General features: G+C 30.2%; 1 protein-coding gene across 1 annotated transcript; it reads right to left on the reverse strand.

Annotated features, from left to right (window-relative positions):
- Nucleotides 1-8,148: 8,148 nt before the first annotated feature.
- LOC140982977 (alpha-galactosidase 3) lies at nt 8,149-13,521 on the reverse strand. The gene is made up of 15 exons (XM_073449791.1): nt 13,118-13,521; nt 12,763-12,821; nt 12,361-12,417; nt 12,248-12,282; nt 11,843-11,946; nt 11,631-11,703; nt 11,150-11,208; nt 11,013-11,078; nt 10,805-10,888; nt 10,284-10,348; nt 10,112-10,194; nt 9,686-9,776; nt 9,454-9,512; nt 8,952-9,092; nt 8,149-8,581 (listed from the first exon to the last, which is right to left on the reverse strand). The coding sequence occupies exons 1-15, from the start codon at nt 13,327-13,329 to the stop codon at nt 8,474-8,476; spliced, it is 1,296 nt and encodes a 431-aa protein (XP_073305892.1). The 5' UTR covers nt 13,330-13,521; the 3' UTR covers nt 8,149-8,473.
- Nucleotides 13,522-27,123: the final 13,602 nt, after the last annotated feature.

Raw genomic sequence — 27,123 nt, forward strand, 5'->3', positions numbered from 1 at the left:
TATTACAAGGGCTTAAACTTAAATAAGGAAAAAGACTAGTCTATTATTCTCAGTTCGTTGACCATTTATCTTCTTGCTCTCTCTTTATTTTTGAAATTGTTGAAGATGTTTATGATAGTTGTGAAAAGGTTTTTAACTTTAGATTGACAGAAATGTGGCACATCATATAAACTTCTCTCACGTGGAATAAACATGTTAAACAAGTGGCATCGACCCGACCATATGCTGCCCAAATGGCACTGCCATACAAGCATACTTTGTCCATATGGCACTAACGTGCCTCCACGTCACACCCGTATATATGGTCTATTGAGGTGCATTAATTGTCTTTGTTGTGTAGAACCATTATGCTTGGGTTGCTATGTGGTTTAAAACGGTTTGAGTTGTATAATTACCACCAGCTATAGCTTTTGGTAACAAGACGAGTGTTCGGTTCTACCATTGGTATCAAAGTGAAGGTCATATATATGTTCGATTCTCATTGACTGCAAGAAAAAGAGTGTAATTATTGAGAAAAAGATTGTTGAGGCGAAATAATTGTCTTTGCTGGGTAGAGCGATTGAACCATTACATTTGGCTGTTTTGTTATTCAAAAAGATTTGAGTATGTGATTTAAAAATATTTGAGTTTACACAAAAATTTTTAATAAAACGATAAATGCTCGTTCTTACATAACTTAGATGATAATTGCTATAAATTTAACTTGTAGGCCCCAGATATGGACCCATATGACTTAATCATGGCTCAAAGTTCATGCTAAACCAATAAGGTTCAAAACTCAAACTAATCCCTAACTAAAGCCAACAAATCAAGCCACCCAAAAGGCCTAAATCTGTTTTGAAAAATTGATATTTTAACCATAGTTATTCGAAATGTAGATTTCAATTTTCCAAATAATTTTCAACTTTTGTTGAACGAAGTCCACTACTCAAGTTATTTTTTCAAGATTAGTTAGCCAAAAACCCAATTATTTTCCAACAATACTTAACACTCGTATTCGTGGAACTAGGGCAAAAAAATTCATCCCATCCAGTCAAATATGATTAAGACATTTAGCTACGTAGGGCATCATGCATGCACTTTGTTCAATTGAAATTGAAATAGAATAAAATAATAAAAATGGAACCTGCATAAACTGACAAATTCAATTTGGCTTGGTCGTCGATGAATTTTGGATAGAACTTGTCCATATCATTTTCATGCTTTTGTCCATTTTTAGCAATATGGTTGCATGAATATTACTCCTACTCTTTTAATTATTCAAATTTTGGTTTTAGTGTGATTTTTTTTTGTTTTTACACTTTTAGTTCGATTTTATCTGACATCATGTTCATATTATTCGTTGTCATATCAACACTTTAGCGAAAATCATATTGAAATTGCAAAAATATATATTTGTTATATTAAGATAAAATTTTTTTGATTAAGTAGACTAACATAAAATTTAGACTGAATGACAAAATCAGCTTAATTATCCCAATTTGGTCTCATTAAATTTTGACGTTTAAGTATCAACAAATGGCGTTTTCGACGATATTAAGTACTCTTGCATGTAGGCAAGTTGCCCAAGTCGGCCTGTCATAATAATAGGCAGATACATATAATTATTTTATAACCATGATAATATAAAACTAATAATATTAATATCATGAATAACATTAATAATGATAACGATAATAAGTAAATATTGTGGGCTCAGTTTCTTGCTCTCTCTTTATTTTGGGAAATGATTTTTTTTAGTATGTTAGTTTGTTCAATTTTGAAGTTTGGAAATTTTGTTTTGGTATATTAATTTTTAATATTTTGGTCTAATAATTGACTTGACATCCAACAAATCAACAGGTTTCGATATGTTTCGATATCACATCAATATTTCTCGAATAAATCTCTTGTGAGACGATCTCACGAATTTTTATCTGTGAGACGGGTTAAACCTACCGATATTCACAATAAAAAATAATACTCTTAGCAAAAAAAATAATATTTTTTCATGGATGACTCAAATAAGAGATTTGACCCTCGAAATTGATCCGTGAGACCGTCTCACAAGAGTTTTTGTGATATTTCTCAATGTCACACCAATATATTTTATATTCATAACTTCAATTTGATCAAAATAACCGTTAACTAAAAAGTTAATATTAATATACCAAAATCTTGTACGATTCCAATTATTTTTTAACGCAAAAATAGTTATAAAAAAAAAAAGAAAAGAAAAGAAAAGAAAAGAAAAGAAAGAGAGATTACGTACACAAAGACTACGGATGGACACAGCTAGAAAAAGGACAGTCCCATAAATAATGGAATAAAATAAATTATTGTGATTTTTTTCTTAAAAAAAATATAAAATTTTCGCTCGGGTTGAAGGATTTGTTAGCATGTACTCTATTTTTTAAAAGAATTTTTGATGAAATTATTATTAAATTAATAACCTAATATCTTCATAATTTTTTAAAATCACAAAAAAAATTAGAATTTTGGTCACATCTCCAACCTTCTATTTTAGAATGTGAAATTCCCATTTGCAATCCAAGATGGTCCACTACAGTATAGAAAAAATTCTCATGAAATCACAATCCTAATTAAATACGTAGTCTCAAGTCCAAGTATAAACACATTGAATAAGCAGGTTTAAAAATTAAATATGTTATCAATTACGGGAAAAAAATAATCAACATTTGGACACTCAAAACTCTTTTTACAATCACAAAAACTCCAGTGAGACGGTCTCACGGGTCAATTTTGTGAAACAGATATTATATATGAGTCACTCACGAAAAAATATTAATTTTTATGTCAAATATATTAATTTTTATTGTAAATATGGACAGAATTGATTCGTCTCACAAATAAAGATCCGTGAGACTGTCTTATGAAAGACCTACTCTTTTACAGTTCCCATTAGCAAATAATAATAAAAATAATTAATTAAACAGTAAATTAACATGAAAATACCAACTCCAATATCAAACACAAAACTAATGTAAGACAGTTTCACGGGTCAATTTTGTGAAACGTATATTCTATATGGGTCGGTTACCCACGAAAAAATATTATTTTTTATGTCAAATATATTAATTTTTATTGTAAATATGGACATGATTGATCCGTCTCACGAATAAATATCCCTGAGACCGTCTTCTGAAAGACCTACTCAATATCAAATGCATACATATACATATACACGTGCAAGTGTTTTTTAAAATATTTTATTTTGTTTTTAAAAATTTTGTAATTTTTTAAAAAAATTGAATCGGGCCGAATTGGACCCGGACCCTTCGGTTAACCGAATCCGGACCGGACTGCCCGTTCCGTAATCCGATGGGCCAATTAAGAGTCGAGATTTTCTAGACCTGAACCTAATCCGCCCCGTGGACAGGTCTATCAAGTGGGGGATAATTTCAATTTTTTATTTAAATATTTTTTTTATCGTATTAAATATAATTATAGTTTGTTGTGAGAAAACAAATTTGAATGCTGTTGATAAAACCTCTCCAAGTTGATTTCGAACTTGCTCTCCAAGTTGACCACGTACTGGTCCACACACACACACAAAAACAGGTTAACATGCATTTTTTGTGCTTTAATTGATGAAAAAGATTGAAAAAAGTTGGACGTATATTGACCTTATAGTCGGCTATTATATCTATTTTATCCCAAAATTGGAAGGAATAAATAAATTTAATTTTTTTTTATGAATAACTATTTTAATATGATAAAATCTTCCGCTACACATAATTCACCATCTTATATTTATTATATCCATTAGATTTACTAAAATCAATTATCATAAATTCCTGGCTAGAGGTAAATTTTGATAATGGAATGTCATTAATAAATGAGTAGGTCTCTTGTAAGACGGTCTCACGAATCTTTATTTGTGAGACGGGTTAACCCTACCGATATTCACAATAAAAAGTAATACTCTTAGCATAAAAATTAATATTTTTTCATGTATGACCCAAATAAGATATCCGTATCACAAAATACGACCCGTGAGACCGTCTCATACAAGTTTTTTTCTTTATAAATTTGGAAATATTATGAATAAAATTTATATTTAAAATAATAATTTCTTTTGGTGGAATTCTTTCCATATTCACAATTACATACCTTGATTTAATTTGGAATTTCTTATAAAATAAATTTTCTTTAATTCATAAATTTGTTTAAAATAATTGGGGGCAACCAAGAAATGCTTGGTTTGATATTCATTGGTATGATTTCTATCCAATACAGAGGAAATCATTTTATATATTTTGATGGGCCTCATTGCCTTTTCAAGAAATATTTTGCCTACATATTCGATCATTTATCAATATAAATAAATAATATTACATTACATTGGCTGATTGGAATTTCGTACTTTATTTGTTTCTATCACGACAATTATTAAATTTAAAATTATAAGATTAGATGACAAATGCAGATAGAATCATGATCCGACAAAGTGTCAGATAATCTTGAACTTGGTTTTTTGTTTTTTTGTTTTTTTTTTTTGGGGTTTGTGATTATGTAATTGATACCCCATGGACAGATGTGCCCACTATCCCTGGTCCATCTCTAGCTCAAATGGAAGACAAGCCTCATGACGTGCTCATTATTTTTCTAAAATACAAGGTTTGAGTGTTTAATTCATTCATTAACTATATTATTTTTCAGCAGCACGCTTAACTGCTCCCCTTTATATTATCAATATCTGACTTGAGATTCGGAGGGGCTACGTCGGGACACCCTCCCGGCCCTCTTCTAACGGTCTTCTTCGTTATTTCAGACTCATGGCAAATCCGAAACCTGTGTCTGGATTAGTGTTACTTGCTGGAATCAGACTCTAAATTTAAAGTGAGTATCAGTAATAGTAAAGGAATTATTCATTATTAATTATTTGATTGACTTTGGATATTGAAAATTACAAATACTTTATTACGCTTAAATTTGTAGTAAGCACGTGCAATTTGTAATGCAGCTTAATGCTACGTTATGCTTCTTCCAGTGTTCTAACAATCGGTACGTTGATAGTTGTTCGTGGCACGAATCAGGAATTCAATCATTTATTTATTTACCGTAGTCGATCAGTAATCAATCACGAACCAATAACATTTCAAAAAATCAAATATACATAACGATATTACCTATAAGTGATACGGTATGATGCAATATATATGAATAGTTAACAAAAATTTAATTTAAATTAGCCAAATGTCAACGGATTTATTAGAAATAAAATATAGTAAGCCTCACCTCAATAGCTGTCTATTTGATTTTGGTTTTCAATCCAAAAAACGATAAATTCCTAAAATATAATTTAAATGATATTTCATGGGTTAGGGTTGAAAACAGGTGTTTGAAAATTTTGAAGTCGTTTTTGTACAAAATTCGTATTGGGAAGTGTTGGTTAAAGCTTTAAGAATTCATAATAATTAAAATGCATGTCGTAAAATCATGAAACTTCCAAAATGGCCGAGAATGCACCAGAAGTGTTCGGCCATCGCGTTCGCGAATGCGATCATTGGAGTGGCACGTGAGTTTCACTCCCCTCCGTGCTGGCGGGTGGGCGAGCATTGGCCTCCGTGCGCGGCCGGGATTTTATTGTGGATTTAACTCTTGCCAATCTCATAAAGTTTTCTGAAATTTTAAACGGATTTTGACCATATTTTGATTGCTTTGGCCATCCACAAATAGTGTTTCCGGAGACTGTGATGATGATTGGTCGGTATATATATAAACTAGAAAATATTTTGAACAAATTTTATTTTATGACTGAAGCAAACTTTGTTCAAGAAGAATGAGAAATAAAGACATAAACACGTACAGTATCTCAAAACTGAGATTTTAATAAATTAGCAAGTATAAAATGAGCTCTAATGATTTTTTAAATTCCCATGAAGATGACTTTGGTTTTATTTAATTATTTGTAAAGTATACAAGTGCAAATATCAAACAGTAGATTTGAAATCTACAAATTACAACTTGTAGAATATATTAAATCTTGATGATAGTTGCCCGAACAAGTTTTCGATCCATGATTATTTAGCCAGTAATCCAAGCCATGGGAAGTCTTATTGCTTAGCATTTGTACATAGCATGTAGAGTAGAGGATGATCGTGCATGGCCGTCGTTTAAGAACGTGGAGTTGGCAGGGGGATTGGGCAAATTCTAGGCCGAGGAAGTATCGGAAAAGGTGAAATGGGAGGGCATGGGAAGCAAATCGGGGGTGGTGCTGTTGGTATTGGTGGAAGCGGACGTGGGCAATAGATAGATATAATGACTATTTGGGGAGGTGACCATGGAAGAAATATTATGCAATAAAGGAATAAAGTGGGTGGAGGTGGTGGTGGTCCCAGCGGTGGTCGCGGTGGCGGTGGTGGTGGTGGTCGCGGTGGCGGTGATAGTGACAGTGGAGGAGGCAGCAGAGATGACGAGGGTGACAGGGTAAATAATACAGCATTTGTATTGACACTTAATGTAGTCAAGAACAATGTTAGAATCCAAAACACAAGTCTTGTGAAGTTTGCCATTTGTTATTGATAAAAGAGATTTGAATGTAGTGACTATTTATAGACTTCTTTTTATCCCATTTCAAATTATTAAATTTTCATAAAAACGTTGACATTTTGATTATTAAAGTGAATATAATTTGTTTTATATAAAATTCCATGCATTTTCAACTCTTTGTTTTAATATTTTCCATGTACATGCTAGCTCTATGTTTTTAAATCTTTAAATGTCCCGGTTTACTTCATTAATTATGCCAATAAATGCATCTTCTCAAAGGCCAAAACCAATAACTATTCAAATGCTCTTGTTTTGAGGGAAGAGTGGGTCTCATGTGAGACCGTCTCACGGATCTTAATCTGTGAGACGGGTCAACCCTACCCATATTCTCAATAAAAAGTAATACTCTTAGCATAAAAAGTAATACTTTTTCATGGATGACCCAAATAAAAGATTCGTCTCACAAATACGACCCGTGAGATCGTCTCACACAAGTTTTTGCCTTGAGGGGGAATATACTTCAACTTTTGAGGGTTTTCGCCGGTTATCTCGACATCTTTATATATTTTTTTTTGTGACGTAAGTGAAAATCCATGAAATTTGTTCTTTGGATTTGTTGGAGTGTCGATTGTTCGCCGAATTCAATTGTTTGCCGATCACCCGGACTCAATTGTCTGCCGGTCACCTGAATCTTCGCGAATTGCGTAATTTTATTCATGGCTACATCACACATTGAACCAAGTTTGTTCAAATTGATTGCTAGCTTTAGTTTTTATTTTTTCAATGGTCAATTTATGTAATTGATTGCGAACCTTAGTTTTTCGAATTCATTTTGTATATGCCAAAAGCTCTAATGGAGAATTATTGCGAATTGTGGTGATGCTAGAATTTTAAAAGCGCCTTTTGATTTTTTATGTTTATGGATCCAGGCATTTTAATACAGTTTTTCAAGAAATACATATTATTAGTGGTCGCACAATAATCCTATATTATTACACAAAAACTCTTGTGAGACGGTCTCACGGATCAATTTCGTGGGTCGAATCTCTTATTTGAGTCATCCATGAAAAAATATTACCTTTTATAATAAGAGTATTACTTTTTATTTTGAATATCGGTAGAATTGACCTGTCTCACAGATAAAGATTCGTAAAACTATGTCACACAAGATCTACTCATATTATTAAACAAACTTTGATATGTCAATCTTTCATAATATTTATTAACAAACTTTGTTGACTGTGTTTATTATTAATTTTTTTCTCCAACTTATATCTAATTTATCTATAATTTAAATATCTTATTAAATATTATTTAATAAATAATATATAAATATCATATCTTAATAAAATAATATATATTTTTTTATAAAAAAATTATCAAATATAAAAAAAAATACATGACAATCATCCCTTTCAATAAAACACTAGTATCTTTTAATAACATGTTGCTAAAATATATATATTTTTATTATATTTATTAAAAGCTGTTTTTTTTTTCTTTTTAACGCTAAATGTCAAATCTACTGGGCATATTTTGTCATTCATCATCGTCCGGTACCTATAAAATTTGTAATGTATTACACAATGTCTTCTACTTTACACAGACAATGCGTGTGCCTGAATCATCGGTGTTTATCATACCTGCACATGATTCAATTAATCCTTATAATTAGTTGAAATATTTTGTCTAGAATATCATATATCATAATTCATACACGTACACTATACAAATCTCAAGAATCCATGAATTTGCACCCAAGGCAATGCTTAAGCACAGGAAACCATTATTTATACACGAAGATCACACGCATCATAATACAGTAGAGGTTGATTCGAAGCATGTGGAAAGGAAATACTTTTACCATACTAAATCCCCACATACCCTATTTTTTTCTTCCGTTTTTAATGAACTCGAAGAGGACAACGATGACCATTAAAAATGGTTACAGGATTTGAAACTCACTTTAGCTGGCGAGTTAGCTTGCAGAGTGCATCTGAATTGATGGAGCAAAAACGTACATTTCACAAGAGTGGCCATCAACTCGAGCACTGAACGAGGCCTTGTTTTGTGAAACGTATTTGTGCTGCATTAGATAGCACAAGGAAATTAACGGGAATATTTGCAAAATGAGAGCACAACAAGAAACCAATCCCTCTAAGAGCTACAAGGATATTGTGATTATAACAAATCAATTCTCACTCACATACAAAAAAGTTCCGCTGCTTAAAATTGGCCAGACAGATGAACAAAGCATGTTTTGGCAATAGTATTATACAATTTATTCAACTGGGCATCTACTGTTATACCAAAGTTATACTAGATGATAGTAGTGCAACTAATTTCTTTGAAACTACACATAACAGCCCAAATGCCAAGTTTTTAGCGAAATGCAACAAAAACAGCGAAATAGAACAATCGAGATAATTGTTGGGTATTATAAAATTCTAGAATACCTTCCACAAATCTTTGATAGAGACACTGATAGAAGATTGAAGTCCAAGTTTGTTCCATTTAGCAGTGATTATAGCAGATTTTGAACATCGATTCCATAGAACAACGGCCAGACGTTGATCAGAAAGTGGACCGGCCCAAATCTGGATAACAAATATGATTTGCCTAAGTATGTAACAGAATCACAGCAACCAAATCATCATCTGAAAAAAAAACCGAAACTATTCTTGGAGTTAATTATATAGATTGAAACATGTAAGCCTTTGTTCCTAAACTTCAGAAACAGATGTCCCAGAAATTTGAAGTAAGATGTCATCAAACGGGACAATACACCTCGCTTTCTGTTCCTACAGGTATCTGTTTCAGAAGTTTATGTGCGAAAGTTTAAAAATTCCCAAGGCTTCGACAAAGACATGCAAGGGACTAGACCCTCAACTTCACTTAGCTTGAAAACAGAGTCGGAAAATGGGAAAAACGCGTAAAAGAAGTCCAGGAATGCCGTACTTGATAACAACCACCAGGTCCATAGGAATAAACTTTCCTTCCTTGAACCCCTAGTGAATCTGTAATCAGAATAAAATTTCATTTGTTTATGCAACAAGAAGTAAGTGGCAATGATTTTGCAAATAAAATATATGAGTCAGTAATAAGAACTGCAGAACTGCCAACATACATTTTAAATTTGTCTTGCCATCCGTCTTAAGGAGAAAGACAGAAGCAAAAAGATGTATTTTACCTTGGTTTACAGCAATAACCTCCTCGTTACTAAGAATTTCAAATGCATCTGTAGTAATGTTTCTCACATCACAACCAATTAAAAGTGGGGCCTGCAGAATCAAGTAAACATTAGTTTAAGACTGATGGAAATGTCAATATCATTTCATATCACTGGCAACAAGAATATTTCGGATGATTGTTTCCTAGAAAGTAGAGATCCACATATTTAAGCTGGAAGAAAACTGCGGAAATATCTAAAGAGCATAAAAAAAATTTGATTCAGAGGAACAAAAGATCCATGAAACTTTAAGATTAGCCAAGAAAAATGCAACTATGGTGACCTCACCCAAGAGCTGCATAACTTTTTAAGGATTTCCTTGGGCCTTATTGCCTTAATACGAAAGTGTTTACTAGAAATGCAATCTTAAAGTGTTATAAAAAGAACCTTCATCAAAGCCCAAATGCTGAAATGTGCTCGATACTCTTCGTAAGTCATGCCACCATTTCCAACTTCTAACATGTCTGGATCTGAACAAATCGCCAAATGAGAAGTCACAAAAAGAATCAGTAAACTTTGTTCCTAGTTGCATCTACATAACTAAGATTTGAAATGTTACCATTCCATCCTCCAGGCCCTGCATATGCTGCCCACTTGTCATTGAGATCAGCAATTGTTGTCATGCTAATGAAAAACACAACAGAAGTTTGTTGATGCAGCAGCTTTCTCAAACATCAATGTAGGTGTTGGTACATATAACTATATGCACATCTTCACCCGCGTCCCTCCCGCCACCCCCCTCCCCTTACATACCACTCCATAAACTTCTTTGCATGAAACATGGGATTAACACAGATCTATGGTAAGATAAAAGGTCATATGTTATTGCAGTTCTACCAGCAACATTTGTATCTGTTCTTTCATCAATGGGCTTTATCCTCAGGTTTAAAGGTAATGAACTTTTGGGTTTATCTAATTTGAATGTGTGAACGGTACATTTTAGGAATGCTTGTAGTTAATTGGTTCGAGGGAGATAAAATTTTGCTAATAAGACATGTTTTAACATGTACATAAAAAATTACACGAGCAGGCACATCTGATATTCGACCGACAACAAAAGCAAAGGGTTCAATTCAATACCTTGCCCACGAATCATTGATGTCATCTGTTGTCCTCCAACTGTTTCCAACTTTTCCTGCCCACAAGGCAGGGTCGTCCACTCCCCTATAAAAATTTTAAAACCAAAAAGTTATTTTTAGATTCTAGATAACTTTTAAGATGCTAAAAATAGGTGGGGGATAAACAAGTTCCATGTATGAAATCGGAGACTGAAGGTGATAGAGGATACCATTCACAAAGTGAATAGAATATTTCACGTCCAGTTGCATTGAGGGCATCACGCATCGGCGGATACCTGACAATAGTGGATACATGATTAAAACAGGATATGGATGGCAAAATGTAAAACCATATTTGGATGCTTACCTTTTTTTTGGTTCAATGCCTAGATTGAAACAATTGTCATACTTCAAGTAATCAACACCCTAGAGGCAATGAAAATATGGCATCTATAAGCCACGGCATAAGCACGTGTAGTTGCTAAAAAAGAAAAGCAATGGCAGCAGCATGAAAGTTATAAACCAAGAGATTTATTATTTATAGTTGTTTTTAATCAACAAAGAAAAAACTTATAAGTTTCACAACATCAAGTAAGTTTTAGCTAATGTAATAAAGATATTGATTATTGTTCCAAAAACCTTACAAGGTCTGGTCCACCAACTTTAAGTAGTGACTAGGCAGTTTTTTAACTTTGGGGATATTATGAGTTTATTGCAAAATAAACCACAAGTAATAACAGGAAATCACATTCTCTTAAAAAAACACAATGTATTTTAATAATGATAACACAACGATAATCGTGAGAAAAAAGAAAGTTACAAAAATAAATAAAGAAACATCAGCTCACCCAAGTCGCAAAAAGTTTTGCATCATCAGATTCATGAAAAAGTGACCCAGGTCGTACTTGACAAGTGAAAGCCCTGATAAAATTCAATTCAAGAATCACTGAGATAAGCAAAGATATCAGAAACACTTGTAGTTATCACTTAACATGAATATGTATTGTTCGTATATTCTTAATTGTGTTGTCCTGATCAGACGCTAAAGATTGCTTCCTACCCCGCATCCGAGTAGATACCCAGCTTGAGCCCCTTAGAATGCACATAATCAGCAAGAGCTTTAACTCCCGATGGAAAAGTTTCAGGATCAGGAACTAGTTGACCCTGCACAGTAATCCAGGTTCTAGCATGATTAAGCTAACCATGCTAACCATCTAGAACAAGATCTTTATGGTCTTGAGATCAAGGTCCAACACTTTTCGGGTGCTTTATTCACGTCTTTCGTTTTTGGGCATGAAGATGTACACTTCCAACAACTCACGAATAGAATCCGAAATACGGAAGACACCTCTAAGACAAGAGCTTTGGTGCAGGGAAAAGAAAAGAAAAAAGTTTTCTCGAGGTAAACTAAATCTTTGCATATATTTCAAAAGCTAAAATTCATTTAGCAGAGTTACTTATTCACCTTGGAATCCCGTGACAGCTTAGACCAGCAATCATCTGCATTTCATGATATTGAGCATCAAGAACATACCAAGTCATGAAATAAGTAAAATAAGGAAGACCTGTCATTTTAACCTATATTCACGTAGATATATCCTAACTTGGCCAAACCAGTAGAAATAAGAGCATCAGCTGTCAACAAGCACAAAGAAAAAGGTCAAATCTTTCAGGCACCCCAGAAGACTGAACTACAAAAAAAAAAAAGAGAAGTTAAATTTCGAAAAAGAGCAGGCAAATGCTAAAAAATCCAAGAATAGGCGAACTATCCTGAAATAGAAAATAAATGTTAGCTTTCTCAAAACAAACAGCAGTACTTTGCAATGCTCATTAATTCATCATATAAAACACAGAGATCTTTAAATTTTGAGTTAAAATGTCATAAATTACACCTACGTAAAAGATTATTTATACATGGCATTAAGAAATAAGGATCCTAAATCACAATTTAGCATATCAATAACAACAGCAAAAGAATACCTGTTTCTTTGATAACTTTTTCATTGATATCACATGCAAAGAAATTCCAGCTATTCCATCTGCCCAAAAATATAGTCATTCAATCAATAATAAAATGTACCATTCCTACACAGCAGCAATAACCTAAAACTCAAGCTTGTTCCATTACAATCAAAGGGAAGTCCTACAACTCTTAACTCCAACTGAAAGGCATAGCACCAAATCAATCACAACAATCTGAACTTATATCTCCCTATTCAAGCCTCAATTTCACCAACTGGAAAAACCCACGAACATTCAAAGAATTAAAGGAAAAATAAAAAGCGTACTGACTAAAAAGAAGAACAAAAATAAGTAAAAGGGATTATCTAGATACCCCATCTGAGGAGTCTTCCCCAATCCATTGCTCAGCTGAAATATTCCATATTTTGAAGTGTCAAAAATATTGCTGATGGGTTTTTCTTCGCCGTTCAAATAAGGGTGCCGAGGTCGCGCTCCGGTAGCTACTGCCCATGAAACAACAAATACGTACAAAATTGGTGTAAGCATACATCTGCTGGAAAAATGGATCGTATTACTTCTTGCCATTTATGAACGAGTAGATTTCTTAGCTTTTTCCCTCTCTGTGTAATCTTCTTGGCAAGCGGAAGAAAAGAAAAGAATCGGGTATAAATGTTTAGAACAGCGTGAAAAAGAAGAACAATCAATCAAATCAAATACAATAAAGGAAGCAAACAAATTTTACCAAAAAGAAAAATTAAAAATAGTGTTTATGCTGTGTGGATAATTAATGGGACAATGTCCTTCGTGAAAGTCCAATATTTTATTGAATCTTTTCTACTTCGTTTGGATCATATCATATAATATTGAGACGTGAAAAATAATTCGTTCGTACTTATATCTATTGCTTTGAATTGTAAATTTATTATTTTTATTAAATAATAATAATTAATACATATTTATGTTTGTTTTTTTATCTATTAATTAATAAAATCTAAATTAAATTGAAGATAAATAAGATTTAGTTTTCTTTTTTTAATGAAATTTATGCTCTATTTTTTTATTAAAAAAACTATATCTTCAATAAAATTTAAAATAATAATAATATTAAATACATGTTTTTTGTTTGTTTTTCTTAGCTATTAATGGATTTTAAAATAAATTTAAGAAAAATGAAATTTAGCTATTCTTTTTGGAACAAAATTTACATTCTATTTTTTTAAAAAAATTTATATTTTTAATAAAATTTAAAATAAATAGAAGAATAATGTAATTTACATTCATTTTTTTAAAAAATAAACTATATCCTTATTTTAAAAATAATTATTTTTGTTTGATTTATCTTTTTTTTTTTTTCTTTTGTATCCTCTACTCTCATTGATTAAGCCTGCCTGACTGTGAGACCGACTGGTCAAACAGAGACGACCCAAGGTTCTTGAACGTACGTTCCGCGGTTAAGCCCGTTAGTAGGGGCGCGCGAGAACGGATTGAGGCTTTGAAGAAAACTCTGGTCTAGCACTACGATGGAAAAACAATCAGAATTGTTGAACCATTGCTATCGCTAAAGTAAGGAAGAGTGGAGACCCATGGCATATACCAGAAAGTAGGCTAAGGTATCCATCTTCTTTGATTGAGGTGACTACGGTTGGGGATTAGAGATGAATCATACTGGTTGCAGATGTTCTTAGTTAGGCCAGCTGTTTCGTACATGAATATAACTATTGGGAGTCCTGTGTAAAGGGCTATTTGTTTAATTTATGAACTCTATCTTTATTTTTTTTAGATGTCTCCTTGTTTGATTTCTATTTTTTCATTAATTAATAATTTTAGAATAAATCGAATGAAAATGAAATTTACACTCTTGTTCAAAATTTTANATTTACACTCTTGTTCAGAATTTTATAGTTATCCAATTTTTGAGCTGGTCTTCTGTGAGACGGTTTCATGGATATATATATCTGAGACGGGTCGACTCAGTCATTTCTTGAGTGAAAATAAAGTTTTTTCATGATTCAGGTCTGATAGGAGATATGTTTCACAAAATTGACCAACGAAACAACATCGTAAAAGTTTATGTGTCAATTTAATTTTTAAATTGAGTTAATTAATATCTATGATAACGTAAATAATGATAATTAATACATATATCTTTGTTTGTTTGTTTTCTTCATCTATTAATTAATAAATATAAAATAAATTGAAAAAAAAATGAAATTTAGTCTTTATTTTTTGAAATGAAATTTACATTCTATTTTTTAAAAAAATAACTATATCTTAAATTAATTTTTTTAAATTATAAAAATAATAAATATATTTTTCTTGTATTTTCCCAGCTATTAATGGTTTCTAAAATAAATTGAAGAAAAGTGAAATTTAGCCATCATTTTTTGGAATGAAATTTAAATTTAACTTTCATTTTTTTGAATGAAATTTACACTCCACTTTTTTTTTAAAAAATTATATCTTTAATGATACTTAAAATAATAATAATAATAAACACATGTTTATTGTTTGTTTTTCACCGATTAATTCTAAAATAAATTGAAAAAAATGAAATTTAACCACTATTTTTTAAATGGAATTTATACTCTATATTTTTTTAAAAAGCTATATCATTAATAGAATTTAAAATAAATAGAAGAATAATAAAATTTACATTCCATTTTTTAAAAATGAATTATATAATTATTTTAAAAATAATTATTTTTGTTTTAATTTCTCTCTTTTTTTCTTTTTTCGATTTATTAACTCTATCTTTATTTTTTTGGATGTTCTTTTGTTTGATTTCTTTTTTTTTCCCCATTAATTAATGAATTTAAAATAAATCGAATAAAAATGAAATATATACTCTTATTCAAAATTTTATAGTTCTCCAATTTTTGAGTAGGTATTTTGTAAACCGGTCTCATGGATATATATCTCTGATATGGGTTGACTCAGTTTATTTCTGGAGTGAAAAACAATGTTTTTTCATGATCCGGGTCAACAGAAGACATATTTCAAAAAATTGACCCGTAAAATAGTCACATATGTGTTTTTGTGACAATTTTTATTTTTAACTTGAGTAAATTAACATCCATGAATAACGTAAATAATACGCGAATAATAAATTTGAAAAATCTAATAAAATTGTGTGAATTTACATGTATGTCCTTATTTTCGTTAAATAGTATTAATAAATACATGTTTTTTTATTTGTTTTTTCAGGTATTAATGAATTTACAATAAATTGAAAAAAATGAGACTTTATTTTTGAAAAAGATATTAATAAATTTTACAATAAATTGAAGAAAAATGAAATTTTATTTTTGGAATGAAATTTAAACTTCATTAAAAAAACTATATCATTAATGTAATTTAAAATAAGCGACATAATGTCACCAGTTTAACACACGAGAATTTTTCAGGAGTTCACCCATCCCAGTACTACTCTCACTCATGCACGCTTAACTCAACAAAACTGAATGATAGTGAAAGATTAATCTTTTAGTTCAAACGTTTCTTGATCTTCCAATCAAAAGTTATATTTGTATCTAAGATATGACTTTTATTTCTTATAATTATGATTTATAATGCAAAGCCATGTACTAAGCTAATGGTGAATATAATGAGGATTGCACTGACGTTGTGTCAATGGGCCAAACCATAAAACTCTATGCATGACAAACACAAATAATTGATTGGTGCCACAAGGGAACACTTCAGAAGATTGAAAATGAGTTTAAATTGATTTTATGTGTAATAATTACTCTTATAGACATGATCAAAGTGATAGAAAATTGGGAATAAGAATGAATTCAAATCGTTTTTATGTGAAACAAATTACTTTTACATCTACTATATTATTTTTACAATTTTAAGGTTGTGATATTAAAATAGGTGTCAGAGTGATAGTAAGAATACGGTTCTGATTATGGATCACATTAATAAATATTATTATATTTAGACAAAATATTGCAACAATATATATTTATATGTATATCAATCCTAAAACAACTCAATTATATTAGTTTTCAAGAACTCAAGCAAAAAATAAAATATGAACTTTATCTAGGTATCGTAGATTAGATTAATTGTTAAAAAATAAAAGATAGTGAGAGTAAGATGAGAATTGTTCTCCTCATATAATCCTTGTATATTCGACACGTGCAACGCACGTGCATATCTTCTATTTATTATAAAAATGAGAGTTTTCATTGTTTGTTTACTAAATGCTCTCATGTTTTATGTTTGTCTTTTGGTGCGCCTTATGTTTGTCATTTGATATCACTAAGATTATTTTGTCATTGTCTATTTAACTTTGAATTTTTTTTATTTTATTTTTGGTTGGGGGTTTAATTCCATAGTTGCATATCGATGTTCAATTTTGCATTAAAAACTACATTTGACAGCATCCACTAATTCAAAAAATAATTTGAAAGTCGTATTTCGACTCTAATATTTTCAAGATGCCGCTAATAACCAACGGATAACAAGTTTTTTTTCCTTGTATGGATCATATTTCAATGGAAGTTGATGAGTCGATCCACTTACACGTATTGTTTCTATAACTATATCGTATTTTTGTAATTTTGTCATTTGTCAGATATTTAGCTTTGGATTATCTTCTTTCTTCATTTTTTGGTTGGACGATTTAATTACATAATTACATCTCGAGTCTCGAGGTTCTATCTTTTTATTATATTTATTGCTTTGGAGACTTGAAGTTTTCTGACTTCGGTTATGTTAAAAAAACAATCAGATTTAAATATGTATAGTTTCAATTTAACAAAATGATCATTATTTTCATTCTCATGTGAAAGTCTTGATTTTTTAGTCGAATGAATTAATATACTTCGATTTCACAAAATATTTTAATTAACACACTTAGTGAGCAGTAAAATTTTTTGAGATCATATTTTAATTCTATTCGGATATATGATATTTTATCGACAGAAATTTGCTTGGTTTTTTTTATGTAACTATTATTCTTATAACATATATATATTCGATTATGTTTTTTTCATTTTATTATAATTTCATCTGATGATTCAGGTAATTTGAATAAGTTTTTTTTGTCAATAAATACATATTTCTCAACGCAATATTTTATTTTTTTCTTCATTTTTTCCCCGAGCAATTAAAATTTCTATAACATGTGTTCAAATTGTTTATCCCCGTAATCGAATATGTGAAAATTTTTAATTTATTTTAAATTATTACTATATTAAGTTGATATTATTTAAAGAAATTATATGATTCTTATAGTTTCTCTATGTTTTAGATTTTTTTTTAGATTTTAAATCAGAGTTTTTCTTTTTCATTCAAATAGAAATGTATATATAATGATTATTTTTTATTATTATTAAGCAATTATACGTTGGGGTGGAATATTAAATTGTTAATTGATAAATTTTTTTAATATCATTGATTCGATGAAAATGTTGAGAAATGTTATGTATTTCAAAAAATAAAAAAAATATATTTTTATATTTTTTTATTATTAATTCTCTCCATTCCTTCTTTTTTTCCTCTCATTTTGTTTTGAAACATGATTGTAAATCAAAGTTCGTACCCATGAATAATTAGACTATGACTTCAAAGTGAATTTCATTTATTAAAAATAGAAACTTTACAAGTAAAAAAAATTTAATTTATATTTTAGATTTTCTATATAGATATATGTTAATCTTTTTCACCCTTTATTATTTATGTTTAGGCATGATAAGATGAAATTCTATCATATGATTTTAAATTATATAACTCTTATGATTTCTCTATGTTTTAATTTTTTTTTTTCATATTTCAAATCAGAGTTTTTTTTCATTCAAATATAAATGTATATATAATTATTATTATTTATTATTATTAAAAAATTATACGTTGGTGTGAAATATTGAGTTGTCAATTGATATATTTTTTAATATCATTGATTCAATAAAAAAAATGTTGAGAAAATGTGATGTGTTTCAAAAAAAAAAATTATTTCTTAATTCTTAATTCTCTTCATTCCTTCTTTTTTTCTTCTCATTTTATTTTGAAACATGATTGTAAATCAAAATTCATACCTATGAATAATTAGACTATGATGTCGAAGTGAATTTCATTTCTTAAATATAAAAACTATACAAGTAAAAAATTAAATTTATATTTTAGATTTGCTATATAGATTTGTGGTCATCTTTCTCGCTTTTTATTATCTGTATTTAGACATGATAAGTTGGACTTATATCATCTGATTTTAAAAATTGATTTGTCCGTTTCGTTTATGATGAATTATTATTTGTTCATTGATTTTTTTTTTTTAATTTTTAGACATAAGTATCCAACATCTTTGAAGAAAAACTTTAAATTACCATTATTTGATTTAAAGTGAAGCATAACCTAAAATATAAGGCAACATAGACCATGTGAGGTTGTAGTGTTTGCCATTTGTCTTATGAAAGAATAATAAACATATTTTTTGGTGGAGCATGTAAATACCTTAAGATGTGAAATAAATTAGAGTTGTGTGACCATAATATTGGACTGAGATTTTTTATGATTTAAATTATATGTATGTGTCTGTAGGACCGAGCGTTTGCCGCTTTACCAAAAGCTATAGCTGGTGGTAATGGTGCAACTCAAATCTTTTAAACCGCACAGCAGCTCAAGCACCACGGTTCGATCGCTCTACCAAGCAGGAACAATTATTGTACCCAACAATCTCTCTTCTAATAATTGCACTCATTGCAATCAATGGGAATCGAACTCGTGACCTTGGCTCTGATACCAATTTGTAGGACCGAGCGCTTGCCGCTTTACCAAAAGTTATATCTGGTGGTAATGGTGCAACTCAAATCTTTTAAACCGCACAACAGCTCAAGCACCACGGTTCGATCGCTCTACCAAGCAGGGACAATTATTGTACCCAACAATGTCCAAAAGATAGAGCTGAAAACTTATTAAAATATTAGTTTAGTTCATGTATAAGAAAAATATATGTCTAAACTAAAAAGAACCTTAGATAATCAAACAAAAACATCACAAGTTTCATTTGATATTAGACAAATTAATTACTAAGAACAATGATGAGTTGTCAATAGTGGTGAAAGATATGAAGAAACCAAGTGAGAATTCAAAAACAAAAAAGAAAGAAAATAAAATGAAGTAAGACCTGAAGTGTGAAGACTCAAATAAACAAAATAAGAAAGTCATAAAAAAAACAAGGCAAATATCAAATAGATTAATCAACTTCAAATCAGATGATGAAAAAAACATGAAAATAAGATATTTAATCGAACAAAGAAGTAGAAAAAATAAAAAATAAAAATAAAAAAGATGAAAAATATATTGAATGATTCAAAAATCAAATAAGGAAAAAATTGAAGAAATTAAACCATTTTTATTTGAAATGATAGTTGCTATCGAATCATTTGTGGAAAAATTACGTGTCTATGTTGATTTGCAAATTTACAATCAATATTCATAGCGCACTCAAGTGCGTTACCCAAGTGCAACACACGTACTTTATTACTAGTATTCTAATATATACAGCTTATGCAAATACATATGTTACTTCGTGTTAAGTCATTTATGTTAAAAACATTAGCAGGAAGTGTTTTTCTTTCATAGTTGCAAGGCTGCTCTTTCTTAAAAAATCTTTTAGGTAAAAAAGAAAGAGTTTTTCTTACAACTTTCGCATCCGAGTATCAATGTCGTATTTGAGATTTCGATGTCTGAGTCGAACTTAAAAATTGAGCCCTTCAAAAAAAAAAAAGGTTATCGTTTTCATAAGGGAAAAAAAAAAGAATTGTTCAATATATAACGACATCATCTCTGTCAGATAAATTTCAATTAAGAATTCTATAATATTTTCACCAATTTTTTTCCAATTGTGTGATCATGAACATGGAAACTAACTCTCTCTTAATCAATATTTTCATGTTAAACATCGTCGATAATATTAACATTTCTTCTTCATTCAATTCGTTCACAATGGGAGCTTGAATCACTTATTTTTCATCATTATCATTCGTAGATGAATCAAATTCTTTAACATTATTGTTGTTTTAATTGATTTTCTTGTTTCACATCCGTCATATTGCCAATTATTTATTCTCTCTTTATGTTATTATTTTCATATTTATCAATATCTCCAATGTAATTATGAGTAATTTTTTTCCTTTCTATTTTTTTTTGGCTACCAAAAATGTTTTATGTCATTGATTATTGATTATATCTAACAAAAAATAAATAAATGCTATCTATTATAGCTACAAATTATATTACTTAGAAATTTGGAATGTATTTCTAAATTAATATGTATGCAGATATAAATGTTTAACTTGTATAATTTAATATTCATTTTATCAGCAAAACTAGCCATGTTGAAACATAAGTAACCAATTCAAAAATTGTATCTTAAAAAATACATGAAATTTTTTTATATCTATTAAACTAGCTATCGATCGTTTCTTATCAAATGTAAAACAAGTTAAAATAATTTTAAAAAAAATTATCAATTTTTGGCAATAATACATAACACATAAACATATAATGAAAATTCTCGAACAAGGAATTCTCAATATCAAATTTTAATTATTAATAACAAATTATAATACTGAAATTTGATTACCCAAATTAATGGTTAGTGTGAGTTCATATTAAATAATATGATGAACAAAAAATTCTATTGGAGATTTAAAAGTCAACATATGGTTAAGAAAACTGATATAGTGTATTTAATGATTATAGTAGAATAATGATTTTTTTATTAATAATAATTATTTTTTTATTTTAAATATTTTATTTTTATTTTTGAAATTGTTGGCCTCATATAGTAGAATAATGATTATCCTTGATATGTATTTGAAGGACTATTGTATCTGAGACTCACCTCAGGTATTGGTCCAAGAGCAAATGCTTCATTTGAAATTTCACAAAATTTGATATTGAAGTCGCCTATCCATCCTCATGTCATCAAATCGGTATAGTTTGGTATTTTGTATCTCTCCTAAGGATGTCCAGTGTAGTTGTTCTTGTACTAACTTTTTACCTTTTTAATGAAATCTTTTTTCATTAAAAAAAAAATCGGTATAGTTTGGAAACTTCAACTGCAATTGTTTCCTCATATGTTGTTTTGAGTATGTCTAATGCTTCTTTGAGTTGTTCTCATGTCGCAATAAATTTGAATCGTCATTAAAGATCACAATTAGGGCGTTGGAGTTACTATTCTCACGTTTGTCTTTACTAGAAAAAATGAGGTGAAAAAAGTTGTTTTGCTAAAATTTAACTATATATCTTATGAATTAATGTTATGTCTACTTTTTATTTATTTCGTTTCAACGTCGATATGACAAGTATATTTGTACATGTACATTAACATATTGAATTTTATTATATATACATATACGATAAATATAAATTGAAAGATAAATATTATCTACCTTTTGTAGAATATTCCTTTGATGGAGAATTTGTGTAAGGGTACTTTTATCAGCAACTTTAATTTGATGTGCCAGTTTCTAAAATTTTCGGTGATTGTATGAAATAAAAATATTGTTTTAAATTTCGAGTAAAAAAATAAGACTAAATAATTGATATATTTATTTCAAAGATTATTATCAAATTATCATCTATATCTTTTCTTCTTCATAAACGTATTGCTTATATAGTCTCATTCAAAATATATATCATAATTACAATTTAATTTTCCCAAATGAAAATTTTAAATATCTATCTAAATATTATAATATATATCATTATTTTAACAAATATATTCAGATATCTCTAATTATCTCCGACAATAAATATAATATTTTTCAATTTTTATCATATCTTAGTAATTTAGCTTTTAAAAGAAACATTCAGTTTCAATTTTTTTGTAAAATATATACCATGAAAGACAAAGTTTGTGATTCATAATAAAAATTTTATCCTCACACATTTATATTTTATATAAATATAATATAATTATAGTAAATTTAGTTTAATTTTAATTATTGCATAAACTGTGAAGCCCTGATTTTTTTTCGGAGAAAAGAATTTTGAGATAAACATATCAAGAATTTAAATAATGAGATAATAAATACTTATACATGTGATATATATTAATAACCTAGAGAAATATTGTAAAACTCCATAAATTCTAAATCATGTATTTAATTATACTCAAGATAATATTAATTTATCAAGGATTTAGCTATTTTAAACTCTTCAAGAATTTAATTAAGAAGTTGTCAATATAAATAATTTATACACCTATGTATATGTATATGTATGTGTATATGTATGTGTATCTTGTGATTTATATTTAATAAAAGGGATAATATAGATACATGTATGAGATTATTAAATAAATAAATATACATATATAATTGATTTAGGAGATGAGATAATTTTGGTAAATAAGCATTGTTTGGGAATCAAGTTTTGCGAATTTGGCATGTTATAAAATAATGGAAGAAATATCCTTGAAATTATGGAAGAAGTATCAACCCGGTTATGGTAAGATTTTTATTCACACACCTATAAATAAGAGACTCTATGCATTCAAAATTCACACATTCCAAGCTCAAAATTTCGAGCTCCTCTCTCTCCAATTTTCGAGAATTTCGTCCCCCGAGGTGCTGCCAAGAGACCGAAAATCTGCACACGCTCTGAAATTTCGTCCCATCACTCCAGGCCTCGGAATCCAATCTTCACCGTTCAAAACATACCTTCATATGTTTTGAACAACATATCCAAAATTCAGTCAAATCCAACGGTTAGTTTTTACGATATTGTCGTTTCAAAAATACTGCTCAGATTCTACGCGGAACAGCATATTTACGGTTTCTTGTCCATAATCTGGTACAAAGGAAGTCCAAACGCAATCTCCACCGTTCATATTTTAAATAACTTACTTGGGAACGTGCTGTACAAGTTCGAGCTTGATCCAACGGTTCATTAAGTTGCAAACGTGCCTGCAAGTTGGCTGATTTTTGAGAGACAAATTTCAGCTTGTTCATTCAACTTTTTCTTCAAGCAAGATCTAAGGTAAGTGGGTTTTTGCTATGCTATAATTTGCACACTTGTCCTTCGTAAGTGTGTTTTTGTTATATTATAATTTACACACTTGTCTTTTGTAAGTGCGCTTTTGTTATGTATATATTCTTCAGTAAGTGAGTTTTTGTTTGCCACACTTGTTCTTCGTAAGTGGGCTTGTTTTAAAATATGTTGCGTATGAATTATTTCGTTTTTTTAAAATTCGTTCGAGCATAATTCATTGTTCATGATATGTTTTCTTCAAGATTTGTCAAATTATATGTTCAAAGCACTGTTAGGATTCGATTGGATATGGGAAAGGANATTGAATTCATGTATATGTATATTTTGCTTCATGTCTCGAACGGCCCCCACTTGCTGAGTATTTCCCAAAATACTCACCCCTTACTTCCTTCCCACCCAGATAAGAACGAAGAGCAAATGGATGAAGAGGAGCAAGAGCAATTTTGGGGATGATAGAAGATCTCGATTTATCCCAGAAGTTTTAAATCTTAGTTTATGTTTATCGCTTCCGCACTATTAAAACATTTTTAATCAGTTTATTTTGGTATTAAAGTTGTAAAGACGATTTTTTTGTTGATTATGAGAAATAAACTGGTATTGGTATATACTGTACTACGAGGCTTGTTGTTTGACGATTATGTGATTGTTGAGCAACGCCGGTGTCGACTAACCCCGGTCTCGGGGCGTGACATAAACTCTATCTAATTGATGAGTTGACATTAAATATTTAGTGGATTATTATTTTTATTTAAATAATATTAATACAATTTTAATAAACTTGTAATTTATAATACAAATTCCGATACATTTAATTTTTATCCTTCAAAATTTTAATGTGATTCACGATACAATCACAATATATAATGTGGTTGCCTCGATCACATTTCACAATAATCTCGTTTAATATATATTTTATATTTTATTGCATAATATGTTCCAAATTGAAAACTCCACTCTTCAAACTTATAAAATATGTTTTATTTCATAATTTAGATCTTATTATTTTAATAGCATTTTCAGAAACCAAATAATTGAGATAATTATTTCAAACATTATTATCAATTTATCATTTATATCTTAACAAAACAATACATTCTTCTTAATAAACTCCTTACATATATAGACTTATTCAAAAGATATATCATACATTTTCAATTATCGTAATGTCCGAGATTTTATAGCACAATTATCAGAAATTATTTGACTGATTATATTGATTTGATTTCGAAGGGCCGGAACACCGAGAAAAAGCATTGAAAAGTTGAAATGAAATGTGCAAGGCAGTAGCCTCGCGCATATGCGCGAGAAGATGCGCGCATATGTGCGAGAGACCAATCGTGAAGGCAGAGGACAAGGCGCGCATATGCGCGAGACAAGGCGCTCATATGCGCGAGGAGGGCAGTAGCCAAGAAGCCGGAACAGAACTTTGCGCGCACATGCGCGACGTGAGGCGCGCACATGCACGAGGTAGTGGAGTCCATAAGTGCTGGGACAGAGATGTGGGCGCACATGCGCGGGGTGAAGTCGCGCATATGCGCCAGCAGCAGAATTGCTGAGCGTCGAGACAGAATGTCTCGCGCATATGCGCGAGACGTGCATCACCAAAATGAAGCCACCCTTACTTTGGCATGCAAGATATATATATAAAACCATTCACTTCTTTTATAATCAGCAAGAAAACGAGGAAAGCCATAGGAGATTTTCAAAATTTCTTTCGAAGACTAGAATTCTGATTTTATAAAATCCGTCCGTCCGATTTTCGATCCGAGTTTAGTACCGTGCTTCTATCAACAAGAACTTCAACAGGATGTAACATTTCTTATGTTTTGTTACGATTTAAAAATATGATATTGAAGGAATCAGATATGATTGATATATGGTGTTTTTGAGATACTAGACATTATATAATCGAAACCAGATCGAAGAACTGATACCGTATGGAATTGTTATGATTTTCAGAGTTGATTCGATTGAGACTATACCGATTTGATATCAGATTTTGTTGTTGATTGATTATAGATATTGAGATTGGTATCTGTTGATATTGTATTACTGGATATATCGAGATTGTGCTGTTATGCTGTCGATATTGATCAGATTATATCTTGATTTGAATATGGATCAGAACAGATCTGAATTGAGTGGTATGTTGATATTGTTATTCTCGATATGTCATTTCAGATTGATAGAGACAGTCTTGAATTCAGAACTTCTACTTCTTCAGACCGAGACTACGAAAAGAAAAGTATAAATTAATGTCGAATCAGGGAGAATGACTCGAGTTAGATAGAACTTGAGTTTCCCTAAACCACATACTTATTTGCTATTGTTTTTAGTTATTTGAATTCATTGCATTTATATGCTTGTTCTATTGATTTATAGAAAGCATGTATTAGATGATTGATTGAGACAAAGTTGTCATTGGCAGATGTGCCAAGTCGTGACAGAGTATTGGCAGAGGTGCCAGGTCACTGGACGTTTGGGTTATATCGATGTTGCTTAGAATGCAGATCGGCTTCTATTGCAGATATTCGATATAGTGTACCAAAGTCTGGGAATAAGAACGTACCACCATCTAGCTGCGGAGAGTAGGTGAGTTGTTGTGTTCTTATTCAACCGGGATCCCTAGACTAGGCCAGATTGAGTCGAGTCAAAGAATATGAGTCAGAGTTTGATTTACAGCTTTATGTTGATTTACATTCTTCAGATTTGATATATGCTGTTATCAATGTTTTTATGCTTTTATATAGAATTGTATAAACTGCATGTATACATTGTTTATACTGGTATGTATTTCTCACCGGAGTTATCCGGCTGTTGTTGTGTTTGTATGTGTGCATGACAACAGGTGGGGCATGATCAGGGTCGAGGAGATGAGGAGAGATTGATATAGAGTGGAGACTACGGACTTGATGTAGAGAGTTGGTTTCGACACTAGATATATAGTTGTTGAACCTTAGTGTTAAATGGCTGTATGTTGTACACGACTTGTAATTTTTACTGTTGATGTTTATATCAGATTGAGTATGATATGTTCCGCAATTAAAAAAAAATTTAGACCCAGATTAATTAATTGATCCATTTATCTCAATGACGATTAAGAAAATGATTAGCGTCCTGGTTCCCACAATTATAATTTTCAAAATGAATATTTTAAAATCTCTATAAAAATATTCAAATATATATCATTAATTTAACAAATTCTCTTCAGATATTTCTTATTATCTCAAACAAAATATATGATGTTTTCAAAAAAAATTTCATATCTTAATAATTTAGTTTGTTAGGAAAAGAGCTTATTGTGGAAATTTTCCAGATGATGTACGAAGAACTTTATGATGATTGGGTCAAACGAAATGAGACAAACTCCAT

The sequence above is a fragment of the Primulina huaijiensis genome, chromosome 8, assembly GCF_012295235.1.
Source record: "Primulina huaijiensis isolate GDHJ02 chromosome 8, ASM1229523v2, whole genome shotgun sequence".
NCBI lineage: Eukaryota > Viridiplantae > Streptophyta > Magnoliopsida > Lamiales > Gesneriaceae > Primulina > Primulina huaijiensis.